We start from the raw sequence: 16,706 nt of genomic DNA on the forward strand, positions 1-16,706 counted from the left end.
CGGTCCTTAATGCTGATCAAGCGAAATCCCGTAGTAGATGTAAACAAAGGGAAGCAAGTGATTGATCTTCCGCCGGGTTTTGGCAAACGGAGGGAGGAAACCACAGTGAAATCGCATGGTAAGCACAGTGAAACCCCCTGAGATTGGCATGCTCAAACTGAATGTGGATGGCAGATTCTCCGAGGATGGGGAGCGGGTACAGGCATGATCCTGAGAGATCACAAGGGCGAGGCGGTTTTTGCAGCGTGCAGGTGCTTGAAGTCGTGTACTAATGCCCTGGATGCTAAACTTGCAGCCATGGAGGAAGGGCTGACCCTGGCCCTTGCTTGGGAGCCTGGTGATCTGGTAGTGGAAACGGATTGTGCTGAAGCGATTAAGCTGGTGACAAAGGGGTGCCAAAGCTGTCCAGGTACTCGATGCGAGTGCAAGTGATTCGTGAGAATATTAGAGAGAGAGAGATAGCTATTAAAAAGTATGCCGCAATGGTGCCAGCCATGCTAAGTAGAGTGCATAAGAAAATGGGCGTATGGCGCCAGAACTTCCCACCTGAAATCATCGAGGTGATCAGGGCTGATTGTACTCCACCTGTTCAGCGTTAAATAAAATCTCTATCCCGTGCAAAAAAAAAAAATTGAAAACTTTTACAGGTTTACGGAAGATAACTCTCCCAGCTATAGATTTTTATACCGTGATTGCAAGAATGGCACATGAGCTTTTTACACAGAAATGTTACTTTTCGGCTAACTGCCTACAAGAAAGAGCAACATACATGATACGCACAAGTGACAAGCAGCAACCTCAGGAAGTATCAAATGAGTGTGACAACTAACTAGAGCGTGTCGAGCAGTTCATATTCCATAAATCACAATGGCACATGGAGATATGTACAATCATCTTTCATCACAGGGCTCATCAAATGGTCGTCTACCTTAGATGGAAAGATGAACGAAATAAAGAGAAGCAACTCTACAAAATTACTACGCACCATCTGCAAACATTGACCAGACTGTTTGCGAGATGGATAGATAAATCCCGGAGAAGAGCATTAACATGGAGCGGGCACATCAGTCATGTTGCAGGGTCTCCAGAATAATAGGTTCCTTTCATGCCACAAGCTTCGGACTGTCAGCAAGACAATGCAGGGAACTGTAAGGGCCTGGAGAGCTGAGTTACTCGACGACACCACAGCGTAATATGAGTTCTTTTGCTGGGCGACATACTCCTTAAACGAAAGCTTGCCTGCAGGACTATCTGAAGTGCTCCTCTAACAACATAAGCATGTCTTCATCGCTCGTGGAACGGTCCATTGCATACTGCAATGCTGATCTGCCATCTCTGTCTGTGGCATGTGAGTTTGCTCCCCTGCAGAGAAATGGATTGGAAATAAAAGGTGAGACATCTGTTTCTGCACTCATGCAGCGCGCGAGATCATCCCCAATATTGACAAACCAAATATATGGAACAAGATTAAATGATTCTAGTTATAGGCACCAACATACCTGGAAAGCAGAAGCTTAGCCTGCAGATGTCTTCCCCTTAGAATACAGTGATGAAGGGGTGTCCGCCCTCTTGAATCAGACGCATTTACACTAGCACCATACTGCAAAAGTAGTTCGACCATCCCTACATCTGCAACACGGCATGCAAGATGAAGCAAGGAGAAACCTTCATATCTATCATCCATGTCATCTACATGTGAACTTGTGGCACGAGAAATCAGCTCTTTAGGAGAAGCCTTCTCTTGTGAATCACAGTCGAAAAATCTAGGGCTTCCATCAGGTGGTGAAGCTGGCTGCTCTTGTAGAAGAGCCTTTCCGAGATTCAGAAACAAACCAGAAGCCATCTGTCCGTAAACTAGATTTACATTGGCGTGTGATGCCACGATGAGACTGTATACACCTTTCTTGTCATTTACAGTTACATTATCCCACATCTGCTGAGCAACGTGAATCTCATCGATGCTATGCCTCCGTACAAATTCCTTGTCAGCATACTGCAACAATGGCACCATAAAGAACTCAATATAAGACAATATATGAAACTGGAGGATAGGTCTTGGCTTCCATTAGCGTGAGAAAACACATTCTGAACCACCTGACAAGCTATTTAAATTTAAATTCATGCAGTGTAACATCTGTTAGCTTCATGGGCATCTCAAACCTAAGATCAATGGTAAGAGATTGATAGTGCATAAATAACTTATTTGCAGATTCACAATTTATGAAACCATAAGCATAATTTTCATTGCATAAATTAATATACCCATACAAATTCCGGTAATTCCGGCAAAACAACTTTGGTAGTTCACATATAGCATCTGTAATGCAGATGCATGAGTTGACTTTACAGAACAAGAAAAAGGAGATGTGATGTATAGGCCACGAAAACTAATTTAAAACCCTTGAGACAACTTTGTCAATGTGGATACAACTCAGAGGCAATTTTTCAGGAACTCTGAGGATGCAACTGTGAAGTAACAAAAATATTTGACAAGGGTGTGTAATTAACAGTGGATCACACATTATAGTTCACAAAGTTCTATTCGGCAAGAAATCATGACGGGTGATAGTTGGGTTTAGACAAAGAAGTGCCCAAGTAATTATCTACCATGAATCATGTTCATTTTTCCAGGGAGATAGCTGGAGACCACTTGGTCCTTACTTATTCCTAACAGGACAAATGAAGAGAATCAATTGCACCAGGTTAAGCCGCAAGCACCTTGGCATGAATAAACTTCTCTTTGGCAGAGAAAGGGTCTGAGTGTTTAGGTTTGCTGACAGTGAAGTATTGTGCTGTATGCGGTCCATTAATACTGCAAGACAATGAGGTTGCAAATTAATTTCTAGAAACACAAAAGAGACTCTCGAGCTCTAAATTTAGATTCTTATTACCTTAATTCACCAGAATAGGCAATGCTTGATGAATTTAATGTTTCTTCCCAAACTCTGTTGACAAACATGTTGCCTAATGATTGAAAGAGATTGATTACAGATGGCTCCCAGACTCTGACATCGAGAGTCAGCGATCTTACCTGCACATATGATGTATTTATTTTGAAGATTTGTTCAGTTTATTAGTCCTTAGTGGCACTAATAGTACCATTGAACATAAATTGCTAAATATGCAATCAAATTTGACTGCAAAATATCCATTGATACACAAAAATTGCAGACACTTGCTGAAATACAGGGATGACCAACAGAAATAGTTTAAGCAAAAAAAAAATCAACTTTTAAACGTTCGAAATTGAGTCTTGCAGCACTACAGGCTGATGCAAAGATGTTGCATGCATAAAGCAAGAGATGCTAGGTGCGCAAGTGCTAAGATTATCTGAACACCATGGCAGGTAGTAATCATCCTATTATTTGCAGGAAGTTACCATGCAGTCTGATCAAGTGCATTATCACCTTCGTGGTAACTGTGTTACCAGATAGACTGGTAAGTACATCACCACCACATTGATAACTAATACTTCCTCTGTTCCCTAATATAAGACGTTTTGGAAAGCTGAATGGAGGGAGTACTAACCAGTGTCGTAACTACATCACAAACATGGTGCTAACTTTTTATCAAACGGTATAGTAAATAAATCAGAGCCATGGTGGTGACTTTGAGGGACACTAACTGCAGGAGTCCATGCTGTATTGCTTCCCTATAGCTTGGTGCTTACACTTGCAAACAAGTGATGAAGACTATGGTTAGTGCATCTAAAACCAAAACACACACCACTAATGTCTTAACTTAGGTGAACTGAAAGGTGGTAATGCTAGAACAATGCAGTAGTAACTTCATAAATTATTGGCGGCAGTAACATTTAAGGTGAAAAAAAATGTTGGGAACAAATGGCATAACTACAGGCTTCAGATTCCAAGTGTATGGGCTTAGGGTTTATATTTAAGAGTGTTACCTACATTTAACAAACTTATGGGTAAATCATGGTTTGGCACCAAATAGCCGATGTGTAACAGTTGCAGCTGTAAGAGTATGTTCCCCGACAGGCAAAAATGTGATTCTAGACTTCAAGTAAAACGCAGATGCAGCAACAATCTATGTGCAATGGCCCCATCAAGAGATAGGGGTTTTCTATAAGCATGACTATATAAATAAATTCTATTAGATACCTTTGATATATGCACTCCAAGATTTCTGTGTACCCCAGAACACTCTATGCACAGAAGAGCACCAAGGTTTAACGACGCCCAGTCAGGTTCCGAAGCACCACAATCAGCACAAATAGTATTACCATCAACCCTCCTGAGCAAGTCAATTGGTTTTTCAGGTTTGATATTGGTCCTGTGATGATGTGTGCTTCTGACATCATGATGCCCATTTCCAGTGTTCTTTTCCAGTGTTAAATCTTCACTTGTGGAAGTTTCAAGTTCTGCTGAACTACTATAGGAGCTACTCTCACTCGCGCTCCGATCATGGCCACAGCTCCTAGGGCTCTGCATACACTGAAACAGAACATCACAATAAGCTGAATTGAATACATAAATATTCCAACTAGAATCCTCTAGTCTAGACACCATTATTAACCTGTTCTGGGGATTGTGAGCTCAGCAAAGATGCAATGACACCAGTAATTTTTTCGATCCAATCCATCTGATCTATAGCACTCTCTGCCTGTATAAATATCAGATGGTGTAAATAAAGTAGCAAACTCGTATATTCAACATGAAGATCATGATCTGCATTCTTGTAATTCTACCTGCAACGTGTAGATCTTCATGGGTGAAATAATTCTGAAGCAGAACCTCAGATCTGATTGTTCTGCGTCGACTTTAATGGTTGATGTCAGCAAATTTACTGTATGCCGTGCAACAGATTTCTCATCATGTACAATACCATGGTAATGAGAAGAGAACAATCTGCTCAGCAGCCCAGAACCATGTTCAGGGGTGTTGTTGGGTCTTGTTGGCGGACAAACACCCTGTAAGATCAAAAGTGAAAGATGAAAGAATTGAGACGGACTGTACCATATCATACATGTACAATGTCATGTTGGCCGTATGAGGATTTCAATGGAAAATGTTATGAGGGGAACCTACAGGTGGCCTAGTAATTTGCTTGCGATAATAGTACAGCATTCCACGACTATCAAGAACAAAAAACCTTCTTTTCCAGTCGCCTCTTAAGTTCGATGATCTCTTTGAGAGATAACCTTGACGAATGGTCTGAACCTGAAAATAGTACATCATATTATAAACCCCCTTCTTAAAGCTATAGGACCTGCATGCATGCATGAAGATAAAATTTCTAGTCGAGCAAAATGTGTTACCTTGCCTTTTGAGGATGACTGCATCACTGCTTCAATCATTTTATGTGAACTTCTGCCGATTGTTTGTATGCCATCAACATTATGGGAATCATTCAAACAATTTGCAGATGAGCGACTTTCACGATCTATCTGCTTTTTGTACTCATGCATCCTCTCTACAAGAGAAGCTTGTTCCTTGTTTGCCCTTTCTCTCGATTGCTGCGAATAAGCAAGAACCTGCAGAACTATCCGACCGCAAGTTAAAAGCTAAAACAGTTTGTTGGCTTCATAATATCAGCAGTTTGCAAGAGCATTGAATAACCAAGTAAACAAAGCAAGATAACTCAAAGTAAGCAGATCAGTCATAATCCCTGAATTAATACTTGTGTTGGATCACTCCCTTTCTCTCATCTTTCAAAGCGAGTATTTGCCATATGCTAGAACATGTTCTCATTTTCTAACAAGTTGGGTCAGCCTGGTTAACCATTTCTAACCCTAATGAATGGTTAACCATTTCTAACCTTGGTTAACCATTTCTAACCCTAATGAACTAATGGTTCACCATTTTTACCTTTCCCACGATATGGTTGAATATGTTCAAGTTCGGAACGAAAATGGTTAACCAAGTCCCATCATGACCGAGCGGAACGAAAATGGTTAACCATTTTTACCTTTCCCACGATATGGTTGAATATGTTCAAGTTCTGAACGAAAATGGTTAAGATCAACAGATCTATGGTAAGATGAAAGTCCTATTTTGCCAATCAGCGTGACCAATTAATGGCACTAAATAATGTTTCAAGTAGCCCACGAACATTTTTTCTTGAGATGAAATGACTAGTCTTAACTAGCCACAACATAACCGACTTATATTCAATAGTCATCACGATTTCTCATAACCAGCAGGAATAGCAATCTAAACAATCTACCAAAAAGGTGGACAGAGCACAAAAGAACGGGGACTGCAATATTGCATCACGAAGATGAATGTGACTGCACCTGTGCCCCATATAGCACAAGACACTTTTGGCGTATTGATTGACTCCGAATAATTCCAGTATCGATCAGGTGAATTTAAAACAGAATTCAAGACAGTACTATCTGCACCGGCAATGCAGCTGTACATATACATGCGCCTCTAACAGTACCTACAGCACCCCACCGATGTTTAACTGTTTGAAAATGTTTGCATGAAGAAAACGGCAGGGGCTGGATACGGAACGGATTTATCGATTCAAAAAAAAGAATGGATTTATGGATGTGTCACCAAATCAAAACACATTCATCTGGTAGCATGTGCCTCCGTATGAAAATTATATGGTAATACTGACCAAGTTCCACGAACTCCCCAAAGAAAATCCTACATATAAACTGGAATAGTACATGTGTGGATGTAGCGCACAGAACAAGAAGTGCACCAAATGGTGTAACCAGTGGAAAAAATCGCACAATTTGCGTGTCAAGATTACATAACTGCGGCCACAAATTATTACATAAACAGACCACAGAAATTGTATGAAGAAGAGGCCATGGTTTAAGAGTAACCTGATTAATATATGGTTCCATCTGATGCAATAGTTCATATCCCTGAATGAAGCAACAAATAAGATTAATCTCATCCCGTGGCATAATATAACATCACCAAGAGATAAAATATACAAGGCGCTACTTGTTTGAAATATCGGAGATGTGAATCCATCGTCGCACTAACAGCCTCCAGAAATTCAAATCTCTTCTTTGCCTCAATATGTGAAATCGCGGTGACCTGAAAATTCACAGGTACAGTAAGAGATACCATGACACCCATATAAACATACATAAGAAATTCCAATAGCAAAGTTAGGGTCAACAGTTCACATACCAGGTTGAAACGAGCTTGCTCGAATGAAGATCTTGCACTGTGGAGCTCCTGGACAGGCCAAGCGTAAGTCAGTTTGAGTGGAAATATTGAATTGCCTCTTAACATACATCATTAGCTAATGAAGGGGAAGGTTTTTACTTCTTCAATGGCAATTGTTATGTCTGCTCTTGTACCTTTCTTCAAAGATAAGTATCTCTCACGAACCTAACCAGCAAGTTAGCAAGTTAATTACACATTTTCTCCCAGATATAAGCAGCAAACTACTGCAAAGGTTCGAGTGTGGCAGATAAATCAAGAAAAACAGCAGTAAACTGCGAGAAGAGCATAGAAACCATTCCAGCATTGATTAATTGACTATAACAAATCAAAAAAGAACCAGCAAAAACATATTATGGGCTGGTGGAAACTTGGTATATCCCAGCACAAATATTGATGGGAGAAATAAAATCCCAGCAAAACAGAAAGAAAACCCTTCTCATTTGACCACCAGGAGGCAAAAGAGAATTAGAATTGCCTTAGGAGTATGGAGGCATCATAATTATATTTTAAAAAAAGGTGCCGAAGTTAGCTCTCGAAAAAACACAAACCATTATCCCTCTCTTTTCATATCTTTGGGTAATATATATGTGAACGAACTTACCTGGTCATACACGAGGCTAGCCTTGTCGAAACGCTTCCGGGCATCCTGGGTAAATGTATGAAGCAGGAAACTATTACAAAATTTATTCTTCCTATAGACTTTCAAGGTTCGGTTCAAACAATACTGGTACCTTAACGTCATGCAAATCAACATCTACAAAATTCAGCAATCTGTCATTTAGCATGTGCTCAACCTACAAGGAAACTGAATCAGAAATATACCACCTTAGGTAATCAAAGTGAGTTGCACCATGAAATGAGAGGGGGTGTATTTTCAGTGATGACATCAAAATCAATACGGACTTCCAAACAAAGGACTATTTAGTAGAAGCTTGTGAATGAGATAGTGTTTGGGAAAGCTAGTTCTAACATCAAATGCATTAAGACGGGTAAAAGAAAGGAGCGGAGAAGAACAAATGTAGTCACTCAATTAAGGCAGACAACATAGTAGTTCTTGTCCATGAACTTCATCAAGTGCATGCGACGAAGTGATCTTTTTATTGTAGCGGAAACAGAAGCTCTTCATTAAAAAATATATTGAAGTATTATAAGTGCAGTTCATGCTGTTCACTGACCAAAACGCCTCCAATATTGGAGAAAGACAAAAGACTAGCAATGTAACAGACTAGCAGTACAACAACAAAGCAGCCAATGTAAACCAAAATCCTAGTCAAAATTATAGCACTGCATTAAGAAATAAGTGTGAACACAGCAATTTGTTAGAATGCTTCACATGATGCATATAAATACAAAAGCAAGATGCAGTACCTGGGAGCGCAGGACTTCCTTATATGTTCCTATTTCTCTCAGGGCAATTGTAAATTTGTTCATAACAGGTCCTGGAATCACATGAATTATGTATTCTTAGTCAAGTGACCAGACTTAACTCCTATGCGAATAAAAAAGCAACCACGGAATGCCAAATAAGCTAGTTTAGTGGCTTCTTTACTCAACAGTTGTTTGATTAAGCAAAATGGCTTAGTTGGAGCATACCCACTTTGGCACTTTTTCTTTCTAAAGTTCAAAACATTTCCAACATTCAAACCACGACTTAAGTAAAGTAAAGAAAAGAACTATCAGATGGATAAAAAAAAAGATGGCATGCCAAGGAACTGAGAGCATATGAAGAAACTCAAAAGGCAATACAGAAACAAAACATAAGCGAGTATGCCAGTAGAGAAAAAACTTCACTCATACAAACATATCTTTCAGAATGAAGAAAAAATGATAAAATAAAAAAACCTCCATGAACAATGATTGAACATATCGAGAGAGAAATCTCACTAACCACCAAAAGCCACACTGATTGGGTCATTGTGGCCTCCTCCAAATGTTTCAAGTGAGCTTGCAAATGCAATGTCTCCATCATATGCTTCCCCTAGTCCTTCACTGAAACAGAACAGGGCTGTGTACATTATATTTTCTTTCTCTCGGACACGCACGAAAGTGCAAGTCATTTTTGTATTGCAAAAAGAACACAAAGAAGGTGCAAAACTGTACAGACTGAAGCGCCAAGAAGGATGTGTATATTAATTTATCTAAAGCCAGCACATACTGCGGGCGTAATGGGTTAAGATAGCAGTGTGTAATGTGGTGAATTACAGTCAAGTGTTCAACCATATTATGTGTCAGGTAGATTGAACAAAAGAAAAACAAATGATCTGCAAATGAACACTCACGTGTACTTTCGGCAACCTTTATGAAACTTCAAACACCTCTCTCTCAGAATTTCAGAACTTTCTTCAAGTGATTGTATCTGTTTATCAAAGGTCGAGAAAAGGTAAGAAGTTAGTCATGAATCAAAGGATGTCAAAAAGAAACAAGGTTCCTTAAAGAATCGTAGCTACTTTTCATATAAAACACCTGGACCCAATGCAAAGTATATAAGCGTGTTTTACTACAAATATCTGTCAAACTGGAGGACAGTCAAATCGGCACATTCTTTAAAGAATCGTAGCATCTTTTTAATGGCATATCCAAAGTATATGGATGTTCCTTAATCCATTAACTAAATGGGAGATCAGTTTATTCTTGAAATGGCTTCAAACAATTCTACAATAGGAAGTGGTATATGCCAAACTAGCAAATTATCTGGGTTGACATATACTGCACGCTCGGAATTAAACAAAAAGAAAGTACTACAGGTGAAGCTGATATAGGGATGTGAGCAATTATGAAACACATTTGCCTACATAAAAAGCCGCAGCTCCAGCAATAACATCGCCATGTCATGTACTGAAGTTCAACAAAATCACATTCCGCGCGATAATAGAGCCATCTGTACTGATCAATCTCAACCTGAATACGAAAGGGCAAAGCTTTTGCCTTCTGGGAAGAAGAATCTGCACCTCAATACAAAGGACACCGTTTCGTCTAAAAAATTAATAGGGCGGGCGACCCATTCACTACAGGAGAAATGAAAAACTGAGAAGCGACCATGAAAAGTTCGATACACAAAGAAAAAAAATTGCTTGTCCCATTGCCACCAGAATGATGTTAAAGACCCACGTCCCCACGAAATTATTTAAGAACCGCTCGCGCATATTAAAATCAGCGACATGCGTCAATGCCGGCACGCAGAAAAAACAGTGTGGAGCGACGATACAGACATTGGGAAGGCAGAAACTTAGATCCGCGGGCGGGCGCTCACCTGCGTCCGGAACATGGGCGAGTCATCGAGCCTTGCGAAATACATGGCTGCCGGCCTGCCTGCATGCAACCGCCGTCTCCGCCGCCACCGTCCGCGCGCGCACCTCCTAGCTAGCTCCTCATCCACGCCGCCAATGCCGCAGCCTCGAGACCTGGCCTCCGGAGCTCCGCCTCGCCGTCACTCACGCCCACCTCCTCGTCGCCGCGCAACGCCTGGCCACCGCGCGCCCGGAGCCGCCGCCCGGGGGGGTGAGGGAAGAGGAGGAGGAGAGGGGCGCCGCGAGAGTCGCCGGGATTGGCGAAATGGCGGCGATTTGGGCGGGGGAGAGAGGGAGGGAGGGAGGGGAAGGGGGCAGAGGAAGGGAAGGGAATTGGTCGGGTGGCTCGGCGAGAAGGGAGGGAATAGGATGGGAGTGAGTGTAGCCAGCCATGGAATTAACGGTGCGCTTTTCCTTTTAAATTTTATCCTTTTTTAATTTTTCTCTCTCTCCTTTTTGGCATTTTTTTAATAATAAAAATTATTTAATATTTTCCAGGAATGATACACGATTTCAAAAGTTTTCAGAAATGTGACTAGGTTGGCTGTCTAGCCCCGATCGGCCTGGTGATTATCGGCGATAAAGCCGTCGGTCAGACAACAGTCCCCGTCGGACGTCAGGCTGCCGATCGGCCGGCAGGTAGCCCGCCGATCGGCCTGGTGATTATTGGCGATAAAGCCGTCGGTCAGACAGCACTCCTTGTCGGACGTCAGGTTGCCGATCGGCCGGCAGGTAGCCATTCGCCAGCCGACCTAGTCACATTTCTGAAAACTTTTGAAATCGCCTATCATTCCTAGAAAATATTGAATATTAAATAATTCTGTTTGTGGAGGAGAGACACGTGAAACTTAAGCCTGCTATTACCTTACCTTACTAGAGTGGTTTCAGTAGAGGTGGTTGGGTAACGGTGGTCTACACTATTATCCTTACAGAGGTGCGTGTTGTAGGTGTAGGCAGCATCGTCGCTGATCTTGTTGTACCACGTCTGAAGCTTTGGTTATCTTATTGAGCATTTCTTACACGTAAGCAGCGCAACCACCGTCGGTGGCGGCTGAAAGAACATTTCCCGCCCTTTTGGATTTTGTGTGTTTGATGTCAACACTAGGTATATATTTATGTGTGTTGATGTAGATAGGTACAAGTTTTCAAGAGATATATTTGATCGGTGGAATGGTATGGTTGTCCTGAAGTTTCTGAAGGTCTTTTGTTTCTGGCGGAAGTTCCGGCCCAAGCTGGCGGAAGTTCCGCCCTGGTGCTTCCAGCAGTGGCCTCTCAACGCAGCTCTTTCTGAAGTCTTTGTTCCCTGACCGGAAGTTCCGGTGAAGTTGGCCGGAAGTTCCGGTCAGCGGAACTTCCGCCCAACTTCCGGGCAAGTTCCGGAATTCTCGAATTGTGGCTCAGTAATGTCCAGTATGGTTTTCTCGCAATTCCGGAACTTGGCCGGAACTTCCGGTCGCCGGAAGTTCCGCCCTAGTTCCGCCCCAATCTTTTCTGACATGGTCGTCTGGAGCAGAATCTTCCTGGCGGAAGTTCCGGCCCACTTGGCCGGTACTTCCGGTGCCAGCCGGAACTTCCGGCCCTCCTGGACGGAACTTCCGGTGTTACTGAAATTCGTCCCAACGGTCAGATCTGAGAGCTCCAATCATATAAATAGCTTTCTTCTCCAAAGGGACAAGTTGCTCAATCATTGCACAAAAATCTGCCAAGCGTTCATCACCATTAGAGCCACCTCAAGAACACAAGATTTGCAAGATCTCCTTCCTCCTCCAACCAAAGCTCTTGATCTTTGGAGATTCGAAGGAGAAGACACCGATCTACATCCTCACCGACTCGATTTACATTTCCCCCTCATTTGTTTGAGGGCCCTCTTGCTAGTGTTCCTATTTGGTTCCCTAGTTGATTGTTGTTGATGCGTTGTTGTTGATTGTTGTATTGTTACAGATTTGGGAGCCTCCAATTTGGTTGTGGATGTGTGCCCCAAGAACCTTGTAAAGGCGGTTTCAGTAGAGGTGGTTGGGTAACGGTGGTCTACACTATTATGCTTACAGAGGTGTGTGTTGTAGGTGTAGGCAGCATCCTCGCTGTCGTTGCCTAATCGACGGTACCTCGGAGGAGGGATCCTCACGAGGGGGAGAAGAAGTAGGGGCCATAGGGCGGAGTGCACACGGGACGGTGGTACGCGAGTTACCCAGCTTCGGAACACCTGCACGATGACAGGGCCTACTGCTGCTTGTCTGGAATTATCTGGGCGCTTTCGCGTTGTTACAATGAGTTGTGGTCGTGCTTGTGCCTCTAGGGCTCCCGGGATCCGGCTTATAAAGGCGCACGGATCTAGGGTTTACATGGAGAGTCCTAGCCGGATTACAGATAGCCTAGCTGCGGTACAATATCTTGCCGTGCACGTCACGGATCCGCCTTCCATACACGTCGTACTGGATCCGGGTTCCTCATGGGCCTCCCTGGATCCGGGTCACTCCTAGGTCGGTACGGATCCGGCCTGCTGATCCTGGGCTGGACTTCTTCCTTCATGATCAACAAAGAATCGGGCCGCCCGATGGGCCACATGCCTCATCACCATCTGTGGGCCACCCGGGCTTGCCGGATCTAGGCACCGTCGATGGTACACCCATGAAGTATACCCACAACAAGAGCCCCCGTGAGTTCTCCGAGTTTCCCCTGGTCTCCGTCTTCTTTGGTCCATCATGATCTCCGGCAAACGTTGGTAACGCGGAGAAACTTGAAGAGCTCCAACTTTGCATTTTCTTCTTTTTCCAACTTATAGCCGGAAAATGCTCCCATCCCGAGGGACTTCATCCATCGACGTTCCAAAGAACATTTCCGGGTTACTCCCTGCTTGAACGAAAGCCAATCTTATCTTCACAGAATCACCCGGAATCTTAAAAGACTCTAACGGTTTCGGAAATCCTTCATCTTCAGATCATGCTTAACAACGGAAGTTCCGTATTTCCCGCGCACAACTTCCTCATTTCCCGCGCTAAAGTTTCGCAGATGCAAATCTTCAACCGGAATTTTCGGGAGTGCATGGTTAAGTTACCTCCACGTCGTTTTACCGCATTTGACCTAAACACGTGTCATCCATCCAACGGCGCGACCGTTCAGTTTCCACCGTTGGATCCGGATCCCGAATCTCCGAGCGCGGCCTATAAATACCCCGCGGCCCGTAAAAATTCATTCTTTCACCCTCTCACCACATCGTCTTCCTCCTCGCGCCGCGCCGCCCGCCAGATCTTGATTCCGGCGAACTTCGCCCCGGTGAACTTCGAGTGCCGCCGAACCAAGGCTTCCCTCGCTCCAAGATTCTCACGTTTGATCGGGAAACTTACTCCGCCGCCGATTCGTGGTCACGCGGGCCGATTTCCTTCAAGTTCGGCGACCTCATCTTCCGCCGGAGCTCCGTCGCACCACCGCGCCATTAGCGGTAAGTACGCCGGACTTGTAGAAGACAACCTAGTGTAGAAGATAGGCTTAGTGATCCGGGTACTCAGACACTTTGTATGGGTGCAGCCGGAAGCATGCCACTCGAATCGTCACTTTGCACTGGTAGCTCTTCGAGTAGCCCGGATCCCAACCAAATAGAACCCATATGCCCGGATCCTATATCATTCCTGCCACCGTATGTTTCCGACATCGGACTAGCTCAACCTTTTTCCGCATCTTCCAAAGACCGCTCCAAGCCGGATCCCTACCCTCCAAGAGCTCCAAGAAGAACTCGAGGGACAAGCTCGGATGGCGGCAAAGGTGCAGGAGGCGGAAAACAAGAGGGCGTCCAAGGCCCGGATCCGTGAAGGAGAACGAGGTCAATGGTGGCCTTGCGCAACCACCGACGTGGAGCTTAGAGAGCTCCGTAACGAGGGAATGATCTCCACACACTGGAGTTTCGTTCGTGACTCCGACGCCCCCAAGCCAGAAGCCGGAGAAGTTGTCATGACCAAGGCTTGGGTGGAACGCGGTCTTTCACTCCCTTGTTCGGAATTTTTTCTCTCCATCCTCAACACCTACGGGCTCCAGCCCCACAACATTTGCCCCAATTCATACCTTCTCTTGTCCAACTTCGTGACTCTCCGCGAAGGACATCTTGGGATCCGGCCAGATGTCAAGTTGTGGCAATTCTTTTTCCGAGTGAAGAAAGAAACTAAGGACAAAGCAATGGTGAACTGCGGAAGCATGACGTTTATGCTCCGCCCTAATCGTATGTATCCTCCCCATGATTCACACGAGTCCGTCCGGCATCTTGGAACGCCGGATGGTTCTACGAGAAGAATGCTCCTGTTCCGGATGTCCACGAAGGCCTTCCCGATTCGTCAACGAACCTCCGGAAGAACTTGCAAGCTGGAGCTTCGTCCCTCCACTCGCCCGACTCCAACCTTGGAGAAAGCTGCGCGGAGAATCTCCTGGCTAGTCCATGACGGACTTACCGGAGCCCAGACTACACTTAGCTGGTTTACCCGGAGAATCCAGCCCTTCGCTACAACGCGCGGTTGATGTGCGCTTAAACCCGGGCGGATGATCTTCTCCGGGTTACCCGCCATGATCTTCCGGCTGACTCTCTCGAAAAGAAGACTCAAGACGTTGGTGAAGATTCCGAGGGCCAACAGGTCCCGGAACTGTTCAAGGATATCTACACGAACGATCAGTGTCCTCCGGTAAGCTTCGTTCTTTCCGTTGCTTCAAACTTCACAAGGATAACTCTAACTTCTGTTCATTTTCCTTCCAGCTCAATACTTTGGCGGAGGACAACTTCCGCACCATCATTCGCGTCCCCGTTACCAGCGACACGGCGGAGGAGGCTCCGGAAGACGACGAGGAGGAAGAGGACCAGGCACCCCGCAAGGCGGCCCCTCGACCTACAAAGCGTCCCCGCGCCAAGGCTTCCGGCTCGGGCCGGAGCTAGCGGCGAGGCCTCCGCCAAGAAGCCAAAGACGACGAAACCACCTCCGCTTGACTCAAGGAAGGCGGAGCGTGCGCGTCTACGGATGCTCTCGACGGCTGGCCAGGGCACACGCCCCATCATTCCCGGCGCCCGTGAGTTTCCGAGCATGATGCGATTTTTACTTAGCGAAATTATTTCTTGTCTAAACCCTTTCACTTGTTTGCAGGAATCCGAAAACCGCTGCCACGCGGACCACCAGCCAGGAGCCCATCACGAAGTACATGAAGAAATCTCCGGCTGTTGGTCCCTCTACTCCAGTTCCACCCAGCGCTTCCCACCCAACTCCTCAACCGTCGCCTCCTCAGGCTGACCCATCTCCCCGCCTGCCGCAAACACTCCACCGGAGATAATTCCGGTTAGCAGCGCGGGCACTGGAGGAAGAAGATCCCAAGGCCAAAAGCCCTGCCCAAGAAGAGGCGGAAACACAAGGCCAAGGAGATGCGGAAGTCACTTCCGAGAAGGCTGGAGAGGGTGCTGGCGACATAGTCGTTTTTCCGAAGAACTTCGGAGATCCGGCGGACACCACTTCCACCCCAAGGCGTATGCCACCAAGATTTTTAACAAGCTGACAGAGGCGGAGACCTGGGAACTTGAACAAGACCTGCTCCACGCCATGCTGAACAACGCCTGGGGGAAGCCCGAGTCCAGGACATCGGAGATTCAGGACTTCAAGACAAACATTGGCCAGGTCTGCGATCAACTTATCTGCAAGCAAAAGGTACTCCCAAGAGGCCCCCAAGCATGTAGGCGGAAACTCAAAAAGTAGTTAGCGCTTAAATGCTTAGAGAAAAATTACTTCCGGGAAAGTTTTTAGAATGGACCGTAGCCCCCAAGCATTATGGCGGAAAAGTTCCGGCAATGATGCTTTAAAAGAAACCACCGCTACAAAGCGGAATTTTTACTCCTGCACCGTTTAAATTTTACAGAACAATGAGGCGCTGCACTACGAGCTGCACAAGAACATTGCCTCGCAGCGCGTTACTACGAGTCGGGCAAAGGAAAATATCCGGACTCAGAAGGATGAGAATGCGGAACTGGCTAAACAATCGGCAGACGCCCAAGGTTGGTTTCCACCTTCTTCGTTATTAACCAAATTCCGACTTCAAATTTGTCGTTAACGTATATTATTATAGGCGCATCCTCCTCCCTTTGCAACAAACCTTCGATCGAACTTGAGAACCTGCGCTCCTCGTACCAAGAATTGGAGACGAAGCTAAAGGAGGCGGAACTTAAGAGGGAGCAGGCCGAAAGCAGTGGCGGAGAAAAACTCCGAGCATATCAGGGAGAAGGGCGAGCTGGAGCTGAAAAAGA

The 16,706-nt window shown here is 45.0% G+C and overlaps 1 protein-coding gene across 2 annotated transcripts; it reads right to left on the reverse strand.

Annotated features, from left to right (window-relative positions):
* Positions 1 to 813: 813 nt before the first annotated feature.
* LOC127316564 (ADP-ribosylation factor GTPase-activating protein AGD3) lies at positions 814 to 10,797 on the reverse strand. 2 transcript variants are annotated; one of them, XM_051346995.2, is made up of 19 exons: positions 10,408 to 10,797; positions 9,437 to 9,513; positions 9,046 to 9,146; positions 8,526 to 8,596; positions 7,889 to 7,951; positions 7,759 to 7,803; positions 7,257 to 7,322; positions 7,119 to 7,166; positions 6,927 to 7,022; positions 6,803 to 6,844; positions 5,279 to 5,494; positions 5,049 to 5,180; positions 4,709 to 4,930; positions 4,537 to 4,623; positions 4,122 to 4,445; positions 2,892 to 3,031; positions 2,719 to 2,812; positions 1,500 to 1,993; positions 814 to 1,362 (listed from the first exon to the last, which is right to left on the reverse strand). In XM_051346995.2, the coding sequence occupies exons 1-19, from the start codon at positions 10,450 to 10,452 to the stop codon at positions 1,248 to 1,250; spliced, it is 2,478 nt and encodes an 825-aa protein (XP_051202955.1). In that variant the 5' UTR covers positions 10,453 to 10,797; the 3' UTR covers positions 814 to 1,247. The 2 variants fall into 2 exon arrangements, with proteins under 2 accessions (XP_051202955.1, XP_051202954.1); XM_051346994.2 differs by having other exon boundaries at positions 4,122 to 4,454; positions 10,408 to 10,796.
* Between the last annotated feature and the right edge of the window lie 5,909 nt (positions 10,798 to 16,706).

Source organism: Lolium perenne, chromosome 7 (genome assembly GCF_019359855.2).
Source record: "Lolium perenne isolate Kyuss_39 chromosome 7, Kyuss_2.0, whole genome shotgun sequence".
NCBI lineage: Eukaryota > Viridiplantae > Streptophyta > Magnoliopsida > Poales > Poaceae > Lolium > Lolium perenne.